The 24,788-nt window shown below is 44.4% G+C and overlaps 2 protein-coding genes and 3 pseudogenes across 2 annotated transcripts in view; 4 read left to right on the forward strand and 1 right to left on the reverse strand.

The window, feature by feature from the left end:
* The window catches only part of MCM6 (minichromosome maintenance complex component 6), a 35,853-nt gene extending 26,404 nt beyond the window's left edge, over positions 1-9,449 (forward strand). Inside the window, exons 11-16 of the mRNA XM_045298914.1 lie at positions 1,135-1,263; positions 3,177-3,338; positions 4,978-5,101; positions 5,518-5,673; positions 7,975-8,114; positions 8,990-9,449. Coding sequence (XP_045154849.1) covers positions 1,135-1,263; positions 3,177-3,338; positions 4,978-5,101; positions 5,518-5,673; positions 7,975-8,114; positions 8,990-9,106 — 828 coding nt within the window. The 3' untranslated portion in view covers positions 9,107-9,449. The remainder of the gene's footprint in view (positions 1-1,134; positions 1,264-3,176; positions 3,339-4,977; positions 5,102-5,517; positions 5,674-7,974; positions 8,115-8,989) is intronic.
* LOC101659208 lies at positions 5,921-6,413 on the forward strand (annotated as a pseudogene).
* Positions 9,450-14,007: 4,558 nt separating the features above from the next.
* LOC115872748 lies at positions 14,008-14,979 on the reverse strand (annotated as a pseudogene).
* An 11-nt stretch (positions 14,980-14,990) lies between these two features.
* Positions 14,991-24,788, forward strand: part of LCT (lactase) — a 72,119-nt gene continuing 62,321 nt past the window's right edge. The window contains exon 1 of the mRNA XM_004703881.2: positions 14,991-15,636. Coding sequence (XP_004703938.1) covers positions 14,991-15,636 — 646 coding nt within the window. The remainder of the gene's footprint in view (positions 15,637-24,788) is intronic.
* Positions 19,533-20,366, forward strand: LOC115872330 (annotated as a pseudogene).

The raw sequence follows: 24,788 nt of genomic DNA on the forward strand, positions 1-24,788 counted from the left end.
GTCATTTGAAGTTTTAATGGCTTAATAGGTCCTACATTGGGCTGCTAAGCACAAGGTCAGCAGTTCAAAACCATCAGCTGCTGGGTGAAAGATGATGAGGCTTTATATTCCCCTGAAAAGAGTTACAGTCTCAGAAAATCCATAGGAGCAGTTCTACCCTGTCCTGTGGGGTCATTCTGAGTCAGGACTGACTCCCAGTGGCAGTGAATGTTTTTTGGAGTGAGTTTGCCTTTTGTTGGATGGTGGTGTAGTGTGTGGCCTGTTGGGCTGCTAATCGCTAGGTTCAAACCCCCACCAGCCACTCTGAGGAGAAAGGTGGGCTCTACTCCTGTACAGATGTATGACCTGGGAAACTGCCTTGCGGGTCACTGTGAATTTGGATTGACTCTCGACTGCAATAGATGAGAACATTTTTGCTCCATTTGGTATTTGATGTTTCTCTGTATGTCCACGAATGTTTTCTGAGCCACTTGAGAGTAAAGTTCATTTTTAGTATGTTTTACTCTCGATATTCTAGGATGCTTATCTTATATGTATTAATGAATAACAAAATATCTTAAGAACATTGACTCTGAATCCAGACTGTTCAAAACTGGGGTCTGATACTTACTGTGACGTAGGCAACATAATTAGCCTCTTGAACCTCAGCTGTTTTCCTGTAATGTGATAGGACCCACCCACCGCAGGCGTTCGTGCTTCTGGGCCCACTTAGGCAGCAGTACTGGCATATCCAGAGGGCTAACACATCAGCTGCTGCTGCTGTTATGTCCTTCAGGGGTGCTCCTAGAGGGGAGCAAAACTATGCACCTTAAAATTTAACTTTTAAATAAATCAAGCTGTTGCCAAACTTACCTTCAGGAATTAGTGCCCCTTAATAATTTCCTTCAGTAGCAGATTAGCACTCGTCTGCCTCATTTATTGTTGCTTGGGAAAGTCTGGAACAGGTGTTTGTTTGTTTTTTTAAATACTTTTACTGGGGCTCTTACATCTCATCACAATCCATACATTCCTCCAATGTGTCAAGCATATTTACACATGCCACCATCATCATTTTCACAGCATTCTCTTCCCACTTGATCCTAGAATAGATATTTTTATGATTGACTAAAGTGATTTTCTTTTTTTTGGAATTAGGTTACAGATTATGCTATTGCCAGACGAATAGTCGACTTGCATTCAAGAATTGAAGATTCTGTAGCTCGTGTCTATTCCCTTGATGATATCAGGAGGTATCTTCTCTTTGCAAGACAGTTTAAACCCAAGGTAACCTGCCCTTTCATACTAAGGTAGGGCATAGGGGGTATTTTATGGAAATTATTCATCAGAGTGGTTGAGCAAAGGAAATTGTTTTTAAACTCCTGAATAATTGAATTTATTTTACTTGTTGGGTTCTAATAAAAAAAAAAACACATTTATTTGGGAAGAATTGTTGATAATTGAATAAACTAGGACAGCTTTGTACTTCATCCACTCTCCCTGAGAATTTTAAAATTCTTTTACAGCTTTTATAACAATCCAAACATCATTTGTATCAAACATATTTGTACATATGTTGCCATCATAATTTTCAAAACCTTTTCTTTCTATTTGAGCCCTTGGTATCAGCTGTTCTTTTTTCCCTCCTTCCTCCCCCTCATGAGCACTTGATAAATTATAAATTATTATTATCATATCTTACACCATCCACTGTCTCCTTTCACCCATGTTTCTGTTGGTTTCGAGGGGCAGTTATGTGTTGAACATTGCGATCGATCGACGACTCCTTCCTCTACCTGTTCTCTACCCTATTCCCATTTCCGTAACTGAGGGCTTTATCTGACCTGGATCCGTGTATTGTGAGCTCTTAACTGTACCTGTGCACATGCTCTGGTCTAGCCCATAGTGAAAGACAGGACTGGGGTCATGATAGTGGGGGGTGAGGAAGCCTCAAAGAATCAGGGCTATTGTGTGTTTCATCAGTGCTGTACTGCACCCTGGTTGACTCATTCCTTCCTTGTGACCCTTCTGTGAGGGGATGTCCTGTTGTTTACAGATGGATTTTGGGTCTCTGCTCCAACCCCCTTCGTTCCCAACAATATGTTTTCTTGTTTGTTTGGGATCTTCTGATGCCTGTAACTGACTTGTTGAGTTTTTCTCTGAAGAACTGCCACTCCTTGTTGTGATAAATGTACAACACTTAGCTGTAGTACAATCATTGACAAAGTTCATTGGATTGAATCTGCACTGGCTCTAGAATTCTCATCTGGAAATTTATTTTTAAAGTAGCTTCCATAATGTGTCCATTTTGCCGTTTAGCGTTTTCTTAAAATGGAACACCAAAGATTCTGATTGAGATTCTTACTTTATTGATAGACTTTATCTTTCACCACCAGTGATCATCCATGATACTGGAATTTGTGCTCAAGTGACCCAGACGCTTAGAGAGTCCTTTAAAACAAAGGGCTTTGGGTCCATTTCTGTGAAGACCCATCTGTCACCATGACGACATGGTTTCTTTGTGATCTTCACACATGCTCTTAATAGACTTGGTTCATCCCTGGAAAATCTGAGGACCTTTTGTCTGCCGTATTTTGTCGTTCAACAAATAAAAGCTAACCGAACCTGCTGCTGACTTGTATTTGTTAAAGATAAGATTTTACTGGAGCTCTGGAATGTCCTGAACATGAGTTCATTTGAGCTCGGGGACACCCCGAATTAGAAAGGCCTTACATCCGACTCCATTGCTCCTAGTTAAGCTTCTTTCAGAAATGGTCTTTTGCTTAACATGATACTTGCTGTTTCATGTTCATAAATTTGTCACTGGCTGAAAAAATTTCGACCTTCTTGACTAAGTGTAATTCTTCAAAATATTTCTGCTCAGAGGGCTGTTAGGAAGTCCTGGTAGCGTAATGGATGACCCTGTGTTGCTAACCAACTGCAAGGTCAGCAGTTCGAAATCACCACTCCCTCCTCAGGAGAAAGATGAGACTTTTCTGCTCTGGGAAAAATTCATCTCGGAAACCCACAATGGCACTTCTCCTTTGTGCTGTAGAAATCACCTGATGGCAGTGAGAGGGCTTGTTTAACCTAACAGTCAATGCACTTATCTGTTTGGAAAAGTTAAGCTGGCTCCCTTCACTCAAACAGGAAGTTATTGAGTGGAAATGATTTTCTGACTCTGTGTTGTACCAAAACAGATTTCTAAGGAGTCAGAGGACTTCATTGTGGAGCAGTATAAACGTCTCCGCCAGAGGGATGGTTCTGGAGTGACCAAATCCGCGTGGAGGATTACAGTGCGCCAGCTTGAGAGCATGATCCGACTCTCGGAAGCCATGGCCCGGATGCACTGCTGCGATGAGGTAGCTGAGCCTCGACAAAAGAGAGATTCATTTATTGGCTTATAGAAATGTTTTCTCATCTTTGGTGGGAAATATTTGTTCCAGATTTGTTCTTATATAACTTGAATGTTCACAGACTATATGACCCTGGGATTTCTCCCTTTAAGAAGGCCAACCATTTAAATGTGGTGCTTAGATTGATCAGAATGCGATAAGCATGTCATAAATTTGAATGCACAATAATGTTCATCCAGAAGTGTGTGTAAACCCTACTATATGCTAGAGTTCTGGTCTAAGGGCAGGCACAGACATCGCAATGTAGCCCCTTCTTCAAAGGGCACTCTCCTCCTTGAGTTTGTATAATGTGTGGTTTGAAAGCTACACTTAGTGGGCCTGGGGACAAAAGGTGGAACAAATAGGAGAAGTAGGCCTGTTTTCACCTAGCTTTATAAATTAGGTTCAAGGTAAGATTTATTTGACATAATAGATTGTCTATATTAACTTTTAAAGAAAATAATCTAGGGATAATTTGCATATAGGAAATAATGCAGTGACATTTTATTTACATATGTCTTTACAACCAGCTTGAGATATAAAATATTTTTATCATTCTAAAATGTTCTCTGTCCCCTATCAGTCTTAACACTACCACCACCACCCCAGAAGCAACCACTGTTCGGACTCCAATCACTGTTTTGATCACAGATCAATTTGGGGAATGTGTGTGCACGCAAATGTGTGTGTGCACTTTATCCTTTGAGTTCCCCGATGTATGCTGGTTTTGAGTCTGCCCTTAACTCCTGGCAACCCCTTCGGGCCCTTGGCAAAACAGAATCAGGACATAAGAACCGTAGGGGTTGGGGCTGGTTTTAAGAAATCATCAGGTCTTTATGACAAGGGTGCTTTAGTATCTGCAGGTTTTTTAGAAAGATTCCATTTTCAGAATATATAAATAACTCTTGAAACTCATCAACAAGAAACTAATTTCTTCTAAATGGGCAAAGGACTTGAATAGACATTTTTCCAAAGAAGATAAACAGATGGCAAATAAGCACATGAAAAGTTGCTCAACATGATAATTAGCATTAGGGAAATGCAATCAAATGGGGATCATCTTGGTTCATACCAATCGCCGACTCTTTCAACACTGATTCAGCTCACACTGTTATCTTGTGGTTTATTTATATGGACATGAAATATTACAGGAATTTTGAAGGCCTTCCACCCCTCCCCCCCAAAAATATTAAATCAATCTTGGATCCATTAAAAAGGGGGGGGTTCATTTTTGGGTGCAGATATTGCATGCATGATCACATTTTTGTTCAGTATGTACCCTAGGGGTTAAGTCACTGAGTTCTAGATTGCGTGTGTTCAGTAACAACTGCCGCATATAAAGGTCTTCAAAAGTTTGTGGGACAATTCCATTATCATTTAATTCCACGTTGGTGAGCTTTTTGAATGTTGCCTATGAGATTTGAATCAATTTGCATTTCCACCAACAGCGAGAGAGAATTGTTATTCGGTCTTTCCAAAACTTTCTACTGCCGGTTATTGTGTGTGTTGGCAGGGGGGCTGAGGGGTGGGTAGGGAGTGACTGGTGTAGATAAAAATCTGTTAATTATAACAAGAAGACTGACCTACATCATCTTGATCTGTTTAGGTCCAACCCAAACACGTGAAGGAAGCATTCCGGTTACTGAATAAATCAATCATCCGTGTGGAAACGCCTGATGTCAATCTAGACCAAGAAGAGGAGACACACATGGAAGCAGATGAGGGCCCAGGTGGGATATATGAATTGTTGGTGGCAAAATACAAACAAATACAAAACCGATACGGAAAGAAGACTGATTAAAATTTTCACCAAAATGGTTTATCATTTGTATCCTTCACCTTCTGGACTTCTACCCTCACTTGCATTGTGATTTTGCTTTTGAATTAAAAAATAGTTTCAAGCTCATCAGAATGGATTTAAATACCAACTTAAAATTTTTTGTACTTCGTATTGTCAATTCTTTTGAGAACATGAAAGCTGTATCTCCCCATAAATTCTTCTAAATTAGTGTCTTTACTGGTGCTGCTTACAAATTTGTAATTTACTCACAACTTTGAGAAATCCTTACTTTAGTGTTGGTATGAAACGTATCGGGTATATCTGTTTATAAGCACTCAAGACTCAGGTGGTCAATTTTTCTCTTAGGCCAGGCTGAGATCCCCACTCCTGTGAATGGACTCAGCGGTCATGTGGAGGACATAAACCAGGAGAGTGTCCCCAAAGCCGCCCTAAGGCTGAATTTCTCTGAGTACTGCCGAATCTCTAACCTTATTGTGCTTCACCTCAGGAAGATGGAAGAAGGTAAGGCTATGCCTAGTACTGCTGACCTGCTTGGTCTTCTACCTAAGCTGTATGTATAAGCTGCTTCTAACTGATAAGGAACATATTTCTATCAAAAGATACTGTACATTGGGAGGGGGATACTGTAAATTGTTAGACAAGCTCACTTTAACATCACAGTCAGGACTTCCTTTCCAGACCTTGCGTTGCCGATTAGGGGACTCCGGCGGCGGCTCCGCGGCCCTCTTTTTTCCAGGCGGCTGGGAAGATGGCGGACATTCAGACAGAACGTGCCTACCAAAAGCAGCCAACCATCTTCCAAAACAAGAAGAGGGTCCTCTTGGGGGAAACTGGCAAGGAGAAGCTCCCCGTTACTACAAAAACATTGGCCTGGGCTTCAAGACGCCCAAGGAGGCCATTGAGGGCACCCACATTGACAAGAAATGCCCCTTCACCGGCAACGTCTCCATCCGAGGGCGGATTCTGTCTGGCGTGGTGACCAAGATGAAAATGCAAAGGACCATTGTCATCCGCCGGGACTACCTGCACTACATCTGCAAGTACAACCGTTTTGAGAAGCTCCACAAGAACATATCTGTGCACCTGTCCCCCTGCTTCAGGGACGCCCAGATCGGTGACATCGTCACGGTGGGCGAGTGCCGGTCCCTGAGCAAGACAGTGCGCTTGAACGTGCTCAAGGTCACCAAGGCTGCGGGCACCAAGAAGCAGTTCCAGAAGTTCTGAGCCGCCAGCCTCCCAGGGAAATAGTTATTTTTGGTCTCAAAAAAAAACACAAACATCACAGTCAGATGTACAGCTTATCAGCTTACCTGCCACCTCTACGTCTCTCCACTGGTTTACAGCTAGACAAAGGCTTGTGGGTCGTTTTAATAATTAATGCCCATGGCCTATTGTAATGTTACTTTTGAAGCAGAACTTGAGATTGATAACCCGTAGACACACCCAAATAGTTTTTGTTTTGTTTTTCGGAAAGAAAATTATTCTCACCATGCCTCTTAAAACGAAGAGACACCTAGATATTTATAGTTCCGAGGCAAGTAATTGAACTCACAAGTCTGTATTACCCAGAGCCCTTCCATACGAGAAAGGGAGTGAGGTTTGTAGCCCTTCGTTATACGTGTGGCGTGGTGTCTGGACACCAGCACGGGCCCCACGCTTCATCGCTTTCCCTCGCTGACCCCAGCTTGATCTAAGCAAACGGGAGAACAGTTCAGTCAGGGAGTCCCAACTTCTGGTGGCTCAGTCTGCAAACTTGTGGGCCTACACTGCCCTCCCACAGTCCACCTCTGGGGGCCGAGGTGAGCTCACTGAAGGTTTGCACTGGAAACTCCGCCCTCAGTGAGCAGGGCTGGGTCTGTGAGAACAGAAAACTCCAAAGAGACCCCTGTGACAGAGCAGATTTCATCCCCACACTGTAAGCTCATGAAAAGATATAGGAGCGCCTGTGCGCTTGAACTCATAGTCTGCTTGGTATTGTCTCCCTCGGTACGTACCCAGACACCGAGCATTCCACAGTACATTCTAGTGGGTCTTTTTTAAAATGCCGTTGACTCAGCCAACTGAATTTTCCTCATCTGTTCTGTAGCACAAGGGCAGATCTTTAGACCAAGGAGAGGTCACCTACCTGAGACCATTTGGACATCAGTTGAGTCATGCTTTGTTCAAGGCAGTCTGCACCATTAAGCTAAAATTTCTCCCATTCATTTTGCTGTCTTATTAGTAATTATTAAAATTAAGACCGAGTGGAATTTTCTTCTAACAATTCTATGGACAGTTACAGTATCTGGGTCCCACCTTGTTAATGTGGCATTTTCTTATTTTAAGAGCAGGGTTATTAAGTTGATATGGATAATTCGTGTGTGTGTGCATGTGGAAAACGCACTCCTGAATTCCAGTTCTCACTTCAGGGCCATCCCTGTCGAAGCGGGAAAGTGAGCTTGAACGTGTTCTGCTTGCTGTTGCTTCATCCTCATTCACGCTTTCAGTTATCGGCAAAGACTCTCATGTGATGGAGCATAAGCGAAGATAAAGACCTTCATTCTTAGAAATCATAATAGCTTTGCCAAACTTGTTTCTCAGAGTCTCTGTTGTATTAGGGTTTCCTCTTTGGGATCAAGAAAGGCATCCTTTAATGCAAGTAATATGGCAGGTTATTTCAGGCTTATGCTAAAACATCACAAACCTTATTTCAGCAGATACACTTTCTGACAGGTTACCGGTTATCTCTGGATGCAAACTCCAGAGATTGACAGTACACTTTGCTAGAAGAATAATCTTTTCAAAATGTATTTTTTGTTGCAGAAGAGGATGAGTCAGCATTAAAGAGGAGTGAGCTTGTTAACTGGTACTTGAAGGAAATTGAATCAGAAATAGGTTCTGAAGAAGAACTTATAAATAAGAAGAGAATCATAGAGAAAGTCATTCATCGGCTCACGCACTACGTACGTATAGAACTGCGCTTGGGAAAGTTCATGACTTACGTCTGTAGGTTCATTGGTGAACTGTTTCTCTTTTTTTTTTAATCATTTTATTAGGGGTCATACAACTCTTATCACAATCCATACATACATCAGTTGAGTAAAGCGCATTTGTACATTCATTGCCCTGTGAACTGTTTCTTGCTATTCATTTCTTGTGGGTCATTATGGCTCACTCTACAAACTTGTGGGCATATCCTGAATAGTCAGAATTATAAGTTGTAAAGCAGAATTAAGAGCAAGTAAATAGAAGCATCTTGTCTCCTTCACAGGGCCTACAGAAGCCTAACCCAGCCCAATGCTTTCACTTTATTTCATACCACTTTCCCTTACCCCTCCTGTCTGGCCACACTTCCTCAGGCAGACAGAGTATGGACTGTCTGTCCACAGGCACGCTCCCTCCTGCTGTCTGCCCAGACTTCCCCGCAGGAGCATCTTGTGCCCAGCCTGTCTGAACGACAGCTCCTGCTTTTGCTCTTTGCCGAGTGTGTGACTGACAAGCAGGATGCTCTTCACTGAGCTGTCTCATTTGGCTCCCTGGCTCCTTGAGAGACCAGATACTTTTGAACCACCTTAAAAATGCAGCATTTATTTTAATCTTTTTGAAATTGCATTTATCTTGTTGAGCTTACATTTCAAGAAGGACTTATTGGTATGAAAGGTCAGGCTCCTAATGTAAACCAGTTTTAGCAGCCTTCGTAAGCGATTTTTAGGGGTAGTTCCCGTCCCTGTGTCCATCCTCTGTCCGCCCCTCTCCCCCCAAGTGGGGTGGGTGGCAAAACATTAGATTAGTCTGAAGTTGCTTTTGTAACCCTACGGAGAATGTTTGTGTTTCACAGGATCATGTTCTGATTGAGCTCACCCAGGCCGGATTGAAAGGCTCCAGCGATGGATGTGAGAGCTATGAAGAAGATCCTTACTTGGTAGTCAACCCTAACTACTTGTTGGAAGATTGAGGCATTGAAAGTAACCACCCGGACCACGAAGCTCTCTGCCTCCTGGCCCAGAGCCCAGCAGAGCCCTGCTGTTGAGAGCACTGCTTTAGGAGGAAGGTTTCTTTCCGTAAGCACTGAGTCTCAACCCTGCCACGGGCTGTGATGCCATCATCTGTTGTTGTGTAAGGTTCCTGCCCTGGTGAAGCGGACTCTCAATCAATACATGTGTGGTTTTTATAACCGAGACTTTATTTTTCACATGCCTGCAACTTTTCCTCTTGTGGTAGGTGCTAGGCTTAGTGGACAAAAACTTTTTTACTGCTGACCACTGTTGTTCTTCTTCAATAAAGTGAAATAAATTGTTCTCAAGCTGTATGTTGAGTTTATTTCTCTCCCAGCTTGATAGAAATTGCTTCTATCACCCTGTGAGCGAGTCATGGTTTTGTTGGCTCTGCAGTGAGGGAATGAAGTTGCTCCCTTTCGGGTTCCGCTCCTGCGAGGAGTCCTTGTTAAGATTACTTAGGAGGAAGACTAAAGGGCCTTGCAGAAATCTTTGGGATAATTTCCAGTTTTCAAAATTTTAAAAATAAAATGGGTTTGTGTGTGTTTCAATAGGTTTGTTTGGTCTCTCCGTACCCCCACACACTTTTCCCATTACTCTTATTAGCGATTTCCATGTTCTAAGGGAAATTTCAGACAAAAGTGTTATTTTCTATATTACAAGCTGTCCCCAAATTACGTGGTTCTCCAGGAGAGAATTGTCTCTGTTGATGCTGCTAACTGTTCCAGAAACAGCTCTGATGAGTATGTTCGTAGCGTGGCAGCTCTCACCAGCCTGCAGGGCTGTGAGGGAGTAGAGGTGATGAGTGAGCAGACAGTAACGTCTCATTCTCCTCTGGCTCATCCACCCTCTGACAGGTAAATGAAGGTGGCCCGGAAGAGCCATTGGACTTCCTGCAGACAAAGACCACACAGGACGGACATTTAGAAGCCGGCAGCATGAGGACCATCTAGTTTTCACCCAGAGGAGAACGAGGACTCCCCTTACTGACCCCCCCCCCCCTCACCCCGAACTGACTCCAGCTTGATTGGGAAGTTCTTTTGAAGTAGAGTCCTGACGGGAATTGGAACCAAAGAATTTTTAATCTAGGAAAGGAGTTCCTTATTTGTCATCTCCCCAACTCTGTCACTAGTGGGCACTCCAGAGCAAGATGGTCTTCAGTACTGAAGTCCATTTCCGCATGCTTGATTGCAGCTTCCCGTTTCCATGAACCTGCTTCCTACACATGCTCTTTGTCAGAGAGGAGAAGGGGCTAATGGATGCTGGAACCTCTACAGAGAACCCTGGGAAATAGTTCTAAAGAAAAGTGGGTAGGTCAAACATGTCCCTGAAGATGGAAGTTGTCTGTTAATCCGTAACCAAATCCAAAGCAAATGCCCAGTAGTGAAGTTAAATTATGCTGTAGCTATGTATGGGATGCACGTGAAAGTGAAGTAAACTGATGATTGTACAGCCATTACTGTTGGGGGGTGGGTAAAAATGAGGTCGACCGAGATTCTAAGACGGAAGTGTGTCCAGAACACAGACATGAAAGTGGACAAGTACATAGCCACGAACCTTGCGAGAGACAAACAGAAAAGAAGCCTTGCCCTACCAGAAAGCCAGAAGTACCGTGCTGTTGGCTGTATCCTAAGTCGGCCCCGTGTCGCCTCACGGCCTGCATAACTGCTGCACAGGAGTTTCTTGGTTGTCATCGATGAGAGCAGGTCACCAGACCTTTTACAGTGTCGCTGGGTGGGTTCAAACAACTAAAGCTTTGGTAACCAGCTTTGGGCAAAGCAGTATATCACCCAGGGGCCTAAAAATTACTGTACTGCTAGGGAGATTAAAAATTGTATGAGGAAAAAAAAATCAGAAGTCCAGAAATAGCCATACAAAGTGATGATTAGAAGCCCAGGGCTGCGCGTTAGGTGCCCTCCAGTTGGGGCCCATCTCAGAGCAATCCTGTGTACAACAGCGAAGCACCGCCTGCCTGGTCTTGGTCTCCTCACAGTTGTTCTGTTGGAGCCTGTGGCCGCCACTGCCAGTCCCTCTCGTTTTAGCTGTCCGCGTAACTGAACACAAGTCCTTTCCAGGATTGGCCTTTCCTATAACGTCTGCCGTGGATGAGATGAAGTCTCACCAGCATCACTTTTTTTTTTTTAATCATTTCATTGGGGCTCATACAATTCACAATACATACATCAATTGTATGAAGCACACTTATACATTTGTTGTCCTCATCATTCTCAAAGTTCGCTTTCCTCTTGGGTTCCTGGAATTAGCTCATTTTCCTTTTCCCCTCCCCCCTCCCTCATGAACCCTTACTCCCCCATGCACCCTTGATAATTTATAAATTATTATTGTATTTTATCTTACACTGCCCAGCATCTCCCTTCACCCACCCTTCTGTTGCCCATCCCCCAGAGAGGAGGTTGTATGTAGATCCTTGTGATCGATTCCCCCTTTCTACCCCCCTTCCCTCCTGGTACAGCCTCACTTCTAAGGAGCATTTTAGTTCCCCTTCCTTTGAGACAGGCCAGTTGATTCTGGCAGTTCAAGGACTGAATATTCATCAATTCCATAATTCCAGTGTATCAATTTCTCTGATCTTCCTTATTCATTGTCCAGCTTTCGCATGCCCACGAGGCAGTGGAAAACACTGGCCGTGAGTCAGGCGCACCTTAGTTCTTGGGCTACTTCTTGGCTCTGAAAGTTTGACTATGTCTTGTGGAGCAGATTGCCCCAGTGAAACACATTTCACTTGACTGATAACTTCCATAAACATTGCTTGCGGATCCATGCAAAATTAAATACTGGATGACTTCAACGTTTTCTCCATTATCAAGATAGCTCTTGGGCCAATTGAGACAGTTTGGGGTTTCTTGGCATTGATTCGTAGTCTTCAATTTTCCCCGGCAAGTGTTTCAAGTGCTTGTTTCAGCAAGCACGGTAGTGTCATCTGCACATCACACATTGTTAATCTGCCTCCTTCCAGCCTGGTGCCACCGCGTCCTAAGTCTCGCTTGTTGGATTATTTGCTCAGCATACTGACTGCATAAACATGGTGAATGGAGATAGCCCTCACACATCTTCCCTGAGTTTCACAGTCAATGCAAAGAAAAGGAAGGCTTCGGGCTCTAAGATTCAGCCCAGAACAGTCCCACGAGGTGGAGGCCAGTGACTCCTTTTTCCCATCTCATTTTTTCTGACACCAGACACTCCCCGCCCCCACCCCCAACAGCACTCTCGGGGTTCAAGCAATAATTTGTTGTAATGTCCACAAGAGAGTCACAGAATCACACCTGTGATAGCAGCTTTTTTTTTTAGTTTTTGTGCTTTTTTTTGTTTTAAATCATTTTATCAGGGGCTCATACAACTCTTATCACAATCCTTACATCAATTGTGTAAAGCACATTTGTACATTCATTGCCTTCATCATTCTCAAAACATGCTCTCCACTTAAGCCCCTGGCATCAGCTCCTCATTTTTCCCCTCCCTCCCTGCTCCCCTTCACTCATAAACCCTTGATAATTATAAATTATTATTTTGTCATATCTTGCACTGTCTGATGTCTCCCTTCACCCACTTTTCTGTTGTCCATCCCCCAGGGAGGAGGTTATATGGAGATCCTTGTAATCGGTTTCCCCTGATAACAGCTTTTAATTAAAAATATGAACAATTGAATTAAATGCAGAGCCCTAGTCCCGGATGGGTCCCCCTCTTGAATTAAAAGCAGAGCCATTGTCCCAGATGGGTCCCCCTCTTACATTACTGGCCACATACGGCGCTGCCGCAAAGCTGACTGACTCGGGTAATTGGCAAGTGCACAGTGGACCCAGCCCCTGAACTGTGCTGCTGCTGCTTCAGTGATTGGCAGGTGTGTCATGGCTGCTGCTGTTGCATGGGCAAGCTCTCTGGCTCTTGGCCGGCTCTGTTCTCGTTGCTAACTGTTCTGGCTCTCACCTGGCAGCCTTGAGACAGCGCCACTGCTGGCCCCACCACTAACCGGAGCCCAGCCTTCCATCAGCAGCCTTGTGACAGCTCCACCCTGGGCCCTGTTGTCCTCTCCGCTCAGTTCTCCATCTGTGTAGTTCTCAGCTCTGCTCTGCTGCCACCAACCAGGTATAACATAACACGGAGGGTATGATCCTAAGTATGTTCAATGGATGTGTACACACAAACACAAATCTGTACTTTTATGTAACAGCTATCACTGACTAGCACTGTTCTACAGACACCTTTAACTTTCAAAGCTACCAGCCATTTGCCCCATTATATGAGTGAACGAACCAAGGCTCAAGTTTAGTGAGTTACAAAACAAGCACTGCCGCCAAGTAGAGGACCACCTGTAGGACAGAGTAGAACTCCCCTGTGGGTTTCCAAGGTTCCAGGAGCAGAAAGCCTGATCTTGCTGCTAGCCTGGCCTGCTGTGCAATCCTCTGTGCCATCAGAGCTCCTTGGCTAAGTGATTATCCACATGAGATCCTGGTGCCTGGGAGCGGGAAAGGGGGAGGATTGACGGAAACTCATGGTTCAGAGTGGTTAATCAAAGGAAGGAGGAGGGTGGCGGAAAGGGCATTTGCAACTTTTTTTTTTAGTAGAAGCATGCCATGTTAACAGCAAAGAAAGTACAAGGAATAATTTCCTCTGCAGCAGCTCATGAACAACTAGCGACACACAGAGGCCAATGTACATAAGCTAAAAAAGTGGGGGGAAGATCAATAAAATCAGTAACCCCTTCACTATAAGTATGGGGTGACTTATTACCACTGACGGTCACCCCAAGAAATACAAACAGCCACATCCTCCCCCTGTCAGGGGCAGATCAGTTATACTTGTCGTGCGGATGAGCACTGTTGCCACTGGAGACTCAGTCCTGCTACCCTCCTGGGGCATCTCTGTAGTGGCGTGGTAGATAAACTAGATCATGGCCTTGTTCCACTTCCAGGTCAGAGGAGTGGCCTCTATCCATGACTTACAGGCATACAAAGAGCCAGAACCTAATGCGAAGGTGGTCCCTGGGATGCGGTTCCCTTCACTCCACATAGCAGAGACCAGAGCTCTCTCATCCCAGCCATAGACCAAGGTGCTCACAGACAGCCCACACCTCGTTCCTGGAGCGCCATGTGGGCAAGCAGCTTAGAGGCAGTTGCTACGGAGATGTGTTCCTTGTTTTGAAACTCATAGATTCGACATTGCCGAGCCAACAGCCGCTCCCCAAAGCTGTACTCTGCTGTAGCCCCAGCCATGCTTGATCTTAATCACTTTTTCATAATTTGGAAGGCATTCTGGACACCACCATGGCCCAGGAGTGCCCTGCAATAACTCCCTGGGGACACTTGAAGGCCAGTGCGGTGGTCCCGTGAACCATTTTGAATCCAGCTCCTCTGGGAACCCCCATCTGGGCACAGTCAGCTTCAATCCCCCACTGGAGCGTCCTGGACTCGGCCAGCACACCCAAGGGACCCCTGCGTCTGAAACCTCATGCTGAGCTCGGCAACGTGCTGCCCAGCGCCCTGGCTGGTGAGCAGTTTTTTACTGTGTCTGTACCATTTTCATCCTGTACAAAAGGTGTTCTTAGATTACTTACTTCCAAAAGGCCAAACGCTTAGCGAGGGATTAGAAACAGGATTCTGTAGGTAAAACAGAAAGGGTAAGAATGTTTTTTTCTTGCTCCAGGTCCCTCATGTGGTCTTCACATTTTTAAATATTTTTAAATACTGTGTTCGGTGAACCATGTTCTGGTTTTATGGTCTTAGCTACCCCAGTTAATTATTACATGCTAATAATCATTCAGTAGTTTATAGCCTCGGCCGCAGTGATAAAGTAGAGAATCCACACACCTCTCCATAGTTCCTGGAAATGAGGCTGCCGTGGGACCTGGTCTGTCTTGTCCCCTTAAGCTGTTTGTGCTGGGCTTTAGACCGGGAGTCTGGTAGCAATGTCATTTTAGCCGCTGGTCCTCTCACCAACAATTTGCTGCCAAACCTGAATGACCCCTTGGGAAACCAGGGCGCCCACGTGGCAGCAGGTGACAGGGACAAGGAGGTTTACCTTTGTCAGCAGCCACTACCTGCGTTTCTGCCCGAGTACTTTGGCAGTCTTCGTTCCAGCCAGGTCACCCATTATAAAGTCTTTCTGCCATGGGCACAGCTTCTCCCAACAGGAGTGTCCAAGGATGCAGACGAGGGTGCTGTGCAGTGCTACCGGGGACTCCTGGAGGCCCTGGTGGCCGCCCAGCTGCAGCCCATGGTCATCCTGCACCACCGGACGCTCCCCACCAGCATCACCCAGAGAAGCCAAGACTTTGCTGACCTCTTCGCCGACTATGCCACGTTCGCCTTCCACTCCTTCGGGGACCTGGTGGGGATATGGTTCACTTTCGGTGACGTGGAGGAGGCGATGAGGGAACTTGGCCTGCAGGACTGCAGAGCATCCGGGTGGCGGGCCCTGGCAGAGGCGCACAGAAGGGTCTACGAGATCTACCACCACAAGTTTGCCACTCACGGTGAGTCAGCCCCCACTGAACACTCCCTGTTCTCCAGGTTAGGGAGAAATCAACCCTGGATTGAGGACTTCTGCGTGGAGCTGGAAAGGGGTGCTTTATTTATCTCACAGCGCCCCATGTTCCCCTTGAAAAATATCCCTCAGACACCTCTTATCCAGTCATGGGCCTTTGCAGCGACCTGGGTTTTCTTATTTTCCTTCCCTTCTACTGCCCTGCCTCTCTCTGATGTGTCCTGCCCATCGTTCTCAGCCTCCCCCTTTCTCAGAGGAGCAATTCCTCAGTTCTAAAGGAGGCTTGGTGATGCTGGGGCTGGGCTGCTAGTTCCAACTCAATGGCCATTCTGCAGGGGGAGAAAAAGAGGTCGTTGGCTCCTGCAAGGCTAGATAGCCTCAACAACGCTATATAGGGTCTCTATAGGTCAGACCGACAGGAGGGCGATGGGAACTGATGTTCTAGCAAGGAAGACAGACAAATATAACTCAAAAACTCACTGTCATTGAGTCGATGCTGACTCATAGCGACCCCTGCGAGTTTCTGAGTCTGTAACTTTTCACAGGAGTAGAAAATCCCATCTTTCTCCCAAGCAGCCACTGGTGGTTTCAAACTGCTGACCTTCTGGTTTGCAGCCAACAGGCAACCACTGCACCACCAGGTTCCCTCAGACAAATATGCAGGCAACTGAAGAATGGACTGACAGATAGTAAGAAAAATGTAATGGTAATTGTGCACAGGCTGGCCTCTGAAGTAACATGAGATCTTAATTCTGGGCATGAGCAAGTGGCACCCGTTTTTAATAAATTCTAATGATGGGTATATCAATTTTGAGAACCAATTTTGGACTATATAGGCTTTCTTGTTTTTTTCCATATGAATACACACACACATATTACTGAGCCCTGGTGGTGCAGTGGTTAAGCGCATGGCTGTTGGTTGAAAGGTCAATGATTAAAACCCACCTGTGGCAGTCTGCTTCCATGAAGATTGCAGCGTTGAAAGCCCAATGGTGCAGTTCCACTCTGTCCTATAGGCGGGGAAAGGGGCCACTGTGACTCAGAATCAACTGGGTCACAATGGTAATAGATTTGGTTAGCTTTGGTTTGGTACTTAGCAAGCAGGACAGGAGGCTACCTGTCACCTAGCAAGGCCACTTGGAAAGTTGTCCACAGAAAGAGTGAACCAGCAGGGAGCCTGGGAGGCAGGCTTTTCTTTGCAGTGAGCCCAGAATGAGGAGCCATGTGATATACTTGCCTGAATAAGTTCATGGGTTGGAAGAAAAGTGAATCCGTTACGTTGAGAACCAGCTAAGGTGTTGTTGGAGAAATTAACCATGGTGGTATGGCCAGCCCCCCCAAACTAATTGCGGGTTCAATGGGCGAGATTGTACGGTTAAAATATATATACATAGATTATAATATAGTCATAGAGAATAAGGAGAGATAGAAGATAGATTGAGATAATGGAATCAGACACATTTCATGGTAGCATGCTCACCTCAGCCTCGCTTGGTGGTCCATGTGGAGAGAGAGATGGAGAGCAGGAGAGAGGCGGAGAGGAAGGAGAAAAAGGGGAGAGGAAACGGGAGCGAGAACTAGGGGAGAGAGGATGGGAAGAGCCATGCTCTTTATTGCTAACCAAGGCTTATGTATCTTTGGGGGGCGTGCAAGCCCACTAATTACAGGTAGAGACATACGTCCGAAGAAGGGTTGTACTATAGGTACTACAGTAATGAGAGGGGGACCATCAGGGATATTCACGCAATAGGAAGAGGAGGGAGTGGGGGTATACATGACAAGATGGGCAGATCCTAGATTCAGGATGACAGCCTAACTTTGGATGTCAATGAGCAGGTTTGACCTGTTCTTTGGCTCTCCATAGACACCATCATCAGTAGGGTGTAAACCCCACCTACAGGGACCAGAGTGATGGCCTAGAACCTTCAGGGAGCAGTAACCCGTTGTCCTTAACAGTAGGGAGTGGGCTCCATTTTGGTGGGACCAGACAGTGGCTTAATGCCTTCGGAGAGGATATCTCTAAGCATCTGACCTCCCACCATGTGCTGGCAAACAGCTTCTGATGTTTGGTATATCCTTGGGGGACGGGTCTCTTTATAATCCAACAATTGGGGACCCTTTTTGACTGGGCTTATCTGGCAAGAGCAGGAGGAGTTACAGGTAGGCTTTTCTGGCCCTGTAGTAATGAAAGGTGTCAAGGCAGCTCACGAAAATCTAGGCCTTACAATACACCCCACCAGAAGGTCTAACTTTAGGAGGCCTGGTGGCATATGGTCTACATTGGACTGGAAGCCACAAGGTCAACAGTTCAAACTCACCATGCCTGGCACTCCACAGGAGAAATATGAGGCTTTCTGCTCCCATAAAGATTTAAAGTCTTGGAAGCCTACAGGGTCATTGTCCTATAGGATCGCTGTGAGTTAGAATTGACTCTTGATGGCAGTGACATTAATGTCACTAAACTGTACATAAGTGGCATGGCAAATGTTTTGTTAGATGTATGTTTTCCACAATTAAAAAAAAAGCAAAAGACAGAGAGAAATAGATAATAATACATTGTTGACAATAACAGTGCGGAGAAATTTGAGTCCTCCTTGATTGCTGGGGGAACATAAACTGTGCAGGTGCTGTAGAAGAGTCTGGTTAGTCCCCAAAGTTCGGTGAGACCTGTGAGAGCCAGAATGCACCAGGACAGGTTTGTTTTCCAGGTCTCAAAGGTTTTCTACTTTGGATAATGTGCAGTCTTAGTACTTTTCTTTCTTCTGTTTTAGTGGAAAACATTCCGGTTTCCTGGACACATTTCTTCTTAAGCCGTTTCCAGCTTTCACAGGCTTTAGTGTCTATGAAAATTTTACAATGAATGTACAAATGTGCTTTACACTATTGATGTATGTATGGATTGTGATAAGAGTGGTATGAGCCCCTAATAAAATGATTTCTAAAAAAGAGAAATTTTTGAAAAGCTTAACAAACCTACAATAACAAAAAAGTAATGGCCTAAGGCCGGAGTACGGTGGAGACCACCAGGGAAGGAGCACAAAGGGCTTTGAAGTGCTGGAAATACGCCACATCTTTTTTCTTTTGGGGTGGGGGGTAACACATGGTGTGCCAACTGGGCACAGCTCATTGAAATGTTTACTTAAAATGATGAATTTTATTGAATGTAAATCTCAACAAAGTTGATACTATAAAATGAAGCTAAAAATAAAATTTTCAAAAACAAACAAGCAAACAAATAAAAATACATTTTACGACCAAAACCCAAAAGTTTGGCTCAGCAATTCTAGAAACATGTTCACACAAAACCGTGTACACGAATGTTCATATGGGTATTCATACCCATATTTATACTAATCAAGAAGTAGAAATAACCCAAATGTTGATCAACTGGCGAATAGATAAAATATAGAATACTCATGTGTCCCGACCCACAGGAACGTCAACGCAGACCCTGGAGGAGGGAGTGGGAATTGAGGGGAACAAGAGACATGAGAAATGGAGACAAGACAGTACTCTGATCAAGCCTCTCTTTATTGAGTGAAAGGTTGCAGCCAATATAGGCCAGGGGAGGGGAAACACCCATCGCACATGTAAATTAGGCCACTTTGGTAATAGACCAATCAAGGAGTCAAGGGGAGCGCGCCCTCAGTAACGGTTTACAGTCTTCAACCAGGTACCCAAAGTGACGTCATTTTATGCAAATCAGGTGCAGGCACTAGATATGTAAATCGGGTGAAGACAATCTCCTACCCAGTCAAGGGGAAGCAGGATATAGGTGCTTTGTCACACCATGTATGGAACCCCCTTATCTGTTTCTAGGCAGACTTGAAGGCTAAACTCAGTCCGTCCCAAGGACAGGCTGGGAGATAACTTAATCACAAAACTATGTCACGTAGGTGGGAATGGAAAAGTACTGCAAGCTCTGACAAAATATAGTGACGATTGAGCCCAATGGCCCCGGACACTCATGCAATGGAATAGTTTTAGCTATAAAGAGGTATGAAATACATGTGATTATAGATGAGATATACATGCTCTCTGTGTTCGATGATGCCACCACATTCCACAGGGTCCTGAGCTTGAGCGGTTTGCCTGATCCCAGCAGGACTCATGTGATCTGGGGTACCAGTAAGGATTTTGGCATCTGTGGCTTCCGCTTTGGCTCGCTCTACTCCCACAAGGAAGTGGTCGCTGCCGTGGGACCCTTGGGCTACCTCCACAGCCTGTCGGGCCTCACCCAGTACAAACTGTACAGGCGACTGCATAACAGAGAGTGGATGGACAACGTGTAGTGTACCATCCCACTAATTGCTCGCGGCTCCGGGACGCTCACACGTTTGTCACAGATGAGCTGAAGGCCTTGGACGTCCCCTTTCTCAATCGTGGCTCTGGCCTCTACGTCTGGATCAACTTGAAGAAGGACCTGCACCCATGTGCATTTAAAGAAGAACAAATTCTCCATCGCCACTTTGAAAGAAACAAGTGTTGCTGTCCCCTGGCCAGTCCTTCATGTGCGAAGAACCAGGCTGGTTCCGGCTTGCGTTTGCAGATAAGCGCCCTCGACTGGAAACGGCCATGCATCGGTGGTTCCGGGCAAGTCTGAAAGAAATGAAGGAGTGGTTGATGGTAGCGTTATTGAAAGCTGCGGTGGAGGAAGTAGCGTGCCTGCCCCTTCCAGCGAGCCGGGAGTTCAGCTCGTCCAGAGAGCTGAAAGGTTGAACTGATGCTGAGATGAACCGAGTCAAGCCGCTATTCCTTCTGGAAGCTCTGTCTTTTAAGTCTTTGCTAATGATTGCGGGTGGGAGGAGAATCGATGTTTTTCAGTTGAGGTTGGGAAGGTCTAGAAGAGAATGCTGGGACATGTTACAACATGGATGTCTTAGCTCTCCAGTGCACTACTACAATGGAAATACCACAAGTGGACAGCTTTACAGACAGAATTTTTGTTTTTCACAGTTTAGGAGGTAGAAGTCTGAATTCAGGGCCCCAACTGCATGGACAGGCTCTTTTTCTCTCTCTGCTTCAGGGAAAGGTTCTTGTCATTGACCTTCCTCTTGCTTGTTCAAGTGGAGGGGCGGGCCCTCAGTCAGACAGACATGGTGGCTGCACCCATGGGCTCAGGCCTGGGAACAAGAGTGAGGAGGGGGCGGGGCGGGCAGGTTTAGAGGGTTGCTGTGGCTTGAACGGACCTGATAGCACCTAACAAGACAACAATCACATCAGATCTCTCTCTGTTTAAAACACAATTATGACATTGCTGTACAGCTGCCAGATTACATCCTTATGGAGCTGTCAAACCTCAGACAGTCCCGGTCCAGTCAAATCGATAGATATTTGGGATGACACAATTCAATCCATGATACCAGATGAATCTTGAAAATACGATGCTAAAGTAAAGAAACCAGACACACAGGCTCTGCCTTATAAAATTACACTTGTATGAACTATCCAGAAGAATAAATTCATAGAGGCCGAAAGCAGATTAGAGATCGCCGGGGGCTGAAGCTCGGGGGTGAAGTGGAGAGAGAACTCTGATGGCTATGAGATTTCATTTTGTTGTAAGGAGGAGATTCTGGAACTAGTGGTGATGGTGGCAAAACCTTGTGAACATACTGAAAACCACAATTATATGCTATAATGAGTGGATTTTATAGTATGTGAATTATGTATTCGATTAAAAGATGTCAGAATAAAAACACAGGCAGAGGAGTTGAAGGTCATTAAACCAAGCAAACCCTAACAGAACTCAGGTTCCTTCTGTGTCCCATCCCAGCCCACCCCACCCTCGGTTACCAGTTCCTTCAATATTCTATTGATCATTCAATCACCGTTTCCTCCTTTGGCGTTAGCTATTATTACTTCATTAAATACAAGGCCAAACACTTCAAAGACAATTTTTACAAATTATGTAAAAGGTGACATTTTATCAAATATAGCACTTTCACCGCATTATTTGCTATGTTCTGCTTTGTTTTTCATGTAAAAAGTCATCCACTGCCAATTTATGAAATGCTGCTCTACATTTTTCTTAGAATTTTGTTATTAGGGTGTGATGAAACATACTGAAACGCATAGATCTTACGATCGGCACCTGACCTGCCAGGGTACTTGCCATCATCTACTATGCACGTGAGGCCCGGCCAATGAGCAAGGAGGCAGAAGGACAACAGACGCCTTGAATTGCGTGGAGCTGAAGAATTTTGTCTGGACGCTCTGCTGAAACTTGGTCACCATGGGTGACTGTGCAACTATTTGGAATGCTGCTGGCAAAGCTTTTAGCATCACAGCATTGTGCAAGGCCCCGGAGTAGAACAATCTGACAGGCAAGTGGAGATTCAACGCATACGCCTATCCGATTGGAAGATACTAACCATCACCTGAGAGAATTTCCCTGTGTGCCTTCTGATTTAATCTCCACCCCGAGAAGCAGCCGCGGATCTGATTTCTATCACCATAAATACAAATAGAATCGTACAGTACGCACTTTTTTTTCAATGAGCATAATGTTTGTGAGATTCATTCATATTGTTGTCAAAAATAATGATAACTTATTTTTTCACTTCTGATTAATATTCCATTTAGGGGTGTACTATCGTGTGTTTATATCTTCACTTTCGGATGGGCACTTGGCTAATTTCCAGTTTTCGTTGGTTATAAGTGAAGCTGTTCAGAGTATTTCTGTATACGTTTTCTGTGGATATGTTTCCTTTTGCTTAAATACGTAGGCGTGAAATTACAGGGTCTTTACTTTTAAAGAAACTTCTAAATAGTATGCCAAATAGTTGTTGAAATTCTACACTCCCACCAGTAAGTAGTCTCTGAGAGCCCCAGGGACCCACATCCCTCCCAACATTTGGTGTTGTTACTGTTCTCTAATTTAGCTCTTCTACTGTTATCTTAGTATCATTTCCCTTATTTTTAAAAAAATGTACTTGTAGGTGTGCTTAATATATTGTTTAATTTTCCTTGCTTTTTAGTATTACAAGAGAGTATTATATTTTTATAGTCTTCCAGAGCTGTTTTTTCTTTACAAAATTGTGTTCCTAAGATTTAGCTATATTTTTCAATATAGCTATCGTTCATTTTTTTCATTGCTGCATAGTATTCCACGATGTGACAAAATCCTATCTTCTTAACTCATGGTCTTGCTGATGGAGATTTGAGTTATTTTCAAGTTTTTGCTAGTATGACCTTTTTTGGCACTATGGACATTCCTGTACATGTGCAAGAGTTGATCTTATGTGTATTCACAGGTGATTGCTAGTTTAGTTTTGAGAGACAATAGAACTTGTCTTTCTACAAAGGTTATATCAATTTACATTCAGACCAGTAATCTACAAGAAGTTTTGTTGACCCTCCCTAACAAGTATAATTCTCAGAATTCTTAGTTTTGCCAATTGAGTTAATGTCAGATGATATTTTTCATTATCTTATTTATCTGCCTACTTCAGGTGGAGCATGCATTCATCTCTTGGTTAACCCTATAATTTTTCTTTCGTTGAGACGCCTGTTAAATCTCTTAGTCAATTATCTATTGAGTTGTTTGTATTCTTCTGACTGGTTTTTATGAGATCTTTATGTATTTTCAAATCTAATTTGCATATATATTTCCAGTTTGTGGCTTGCTTTTCCACTTTCTTTACAGAGCTTCTAATTAAAAAAAAAATCATTTTACTGGCGGCTCATACAACTCTTATCCCAATCCATCCATCCATCCATTGTGTCAAGCACATTTGTACATTTGTTGCCATCACCACTCTCAAAACATTTGCTTTCTCCTTGAGCCCTTGGTATCAGTTCATTTTCCTCCCTCTTTCTCCTCCCTCCCTCCCTCCCTCATGAACCCTTGATAGTTTATAAATTATTATTATTTTTTCATGTCTTACACTGACCGATGTCTCCCTTCACCCACTTTTCTGTTGTCCGTCCCCCAGGGAGGGGGTTATATGTAGATCCTTGTGATCAGTTTCCCTTTCTCCCCTCACTTTCCCTTCCCCTCCTGCTATTGCTACTCTCATTATTGGTCCTGAGGGGTTTATCTGTCCTGGATTCCCTGTGTTTCCCGCTCTAATCTATACCAGTGTACATCCAAGATCTTCTCATTTTAATGCAATCAGACGTATCAATGTTTTCTTTCCATTGATTTTTCTGGTAATATATATATATACATATATATATTAACAGTGGTACTTTTTACACTTACTGAGATTCATATTTTCTTTCTTTTGAATTCCTTTAAGTGTTTTTATCCATCTCCCCTCCCTGCTGTAGTCCAAAGTTCTTAGGTTGTCAGAATAACCAGTCTCTAACAATATCACAGGGTTCATAGGTGCAATTGTCCTGTTATATAAAGATCATAGTAAAGTCATGGAAGATAGAAAGGAAAGGAGAGATTGTTAAATTAAGGAATCAGACACATTTTATGGTAGCATGCTCACCTCAGGGATGATCTCAGCAGCCAGGTCCACACAGTGAGCGGGAGGAGGAGAGGGGAGTGCCTCTTTATTTTGACCAAGGTCTATATATCCTTAGGGGCGTGCAAGCCCCCTTGATTATGGTAACCACATATGTCACAGGAAGGGGCTGTACAATAGGCATACACATCACAGCAAGGGGATAAGCTAGGGGTGTATACATAATAGGGAGGGGGGGACTAGGGGTACACATGTGGCAAGATGGGTGGCTCCTAGATTCAAGATGGCAGCCTCACCTTGGTCATCCTTGAGTGGGCTTGAGCTTGTCTCTGGGCTGTCCTTCAGGGAAGCAATCCCCGATCCTGAGCGGATGGGAGTGGGCCCTACTTAGGGTGGGACAGACTATACAGTCTGATTGTTCTAGATGGCTGATAGCCCTCAGGGAAAATAACCTCTGAGCAGCTTGCATTCACCTCCAAGTGTACAGTCCTTTACCATGTAATGCGAGCAGCATTCTAGGCTTGGCATATATTTGGGGGGAGACAACCTGGGGAAAACCCCTTTTGCATCCCACATTAGTTAACTGTGCCTTTTCACTTTTTATTACACCTCTATGGGGAGTCGTTTTCTGTCACTGAGGGACAATTATTAAGCAAAAGGTAATCTGTAAAGTTGGAAGCCATTCTTGGTTTATAAGAGGTTATTGTTTGTGTGCTTTTAACTTTTT

Source organism: Echinops telfairi, unplaced genomic scaffold (genome assembly GCF_000313985.2).
Source record: "Echinops telfairi isolate 266 unplaced genomic scaffold, ASM31398v2 ScPeMD7_4;HRSCAF=17, whole genome shotgun sequence".
NCBI lineage: Eukaryota > Metazoa > Chordata > Mammalia > Afrosoricida > Tenrecidae > Echinops > Echinops telfairi.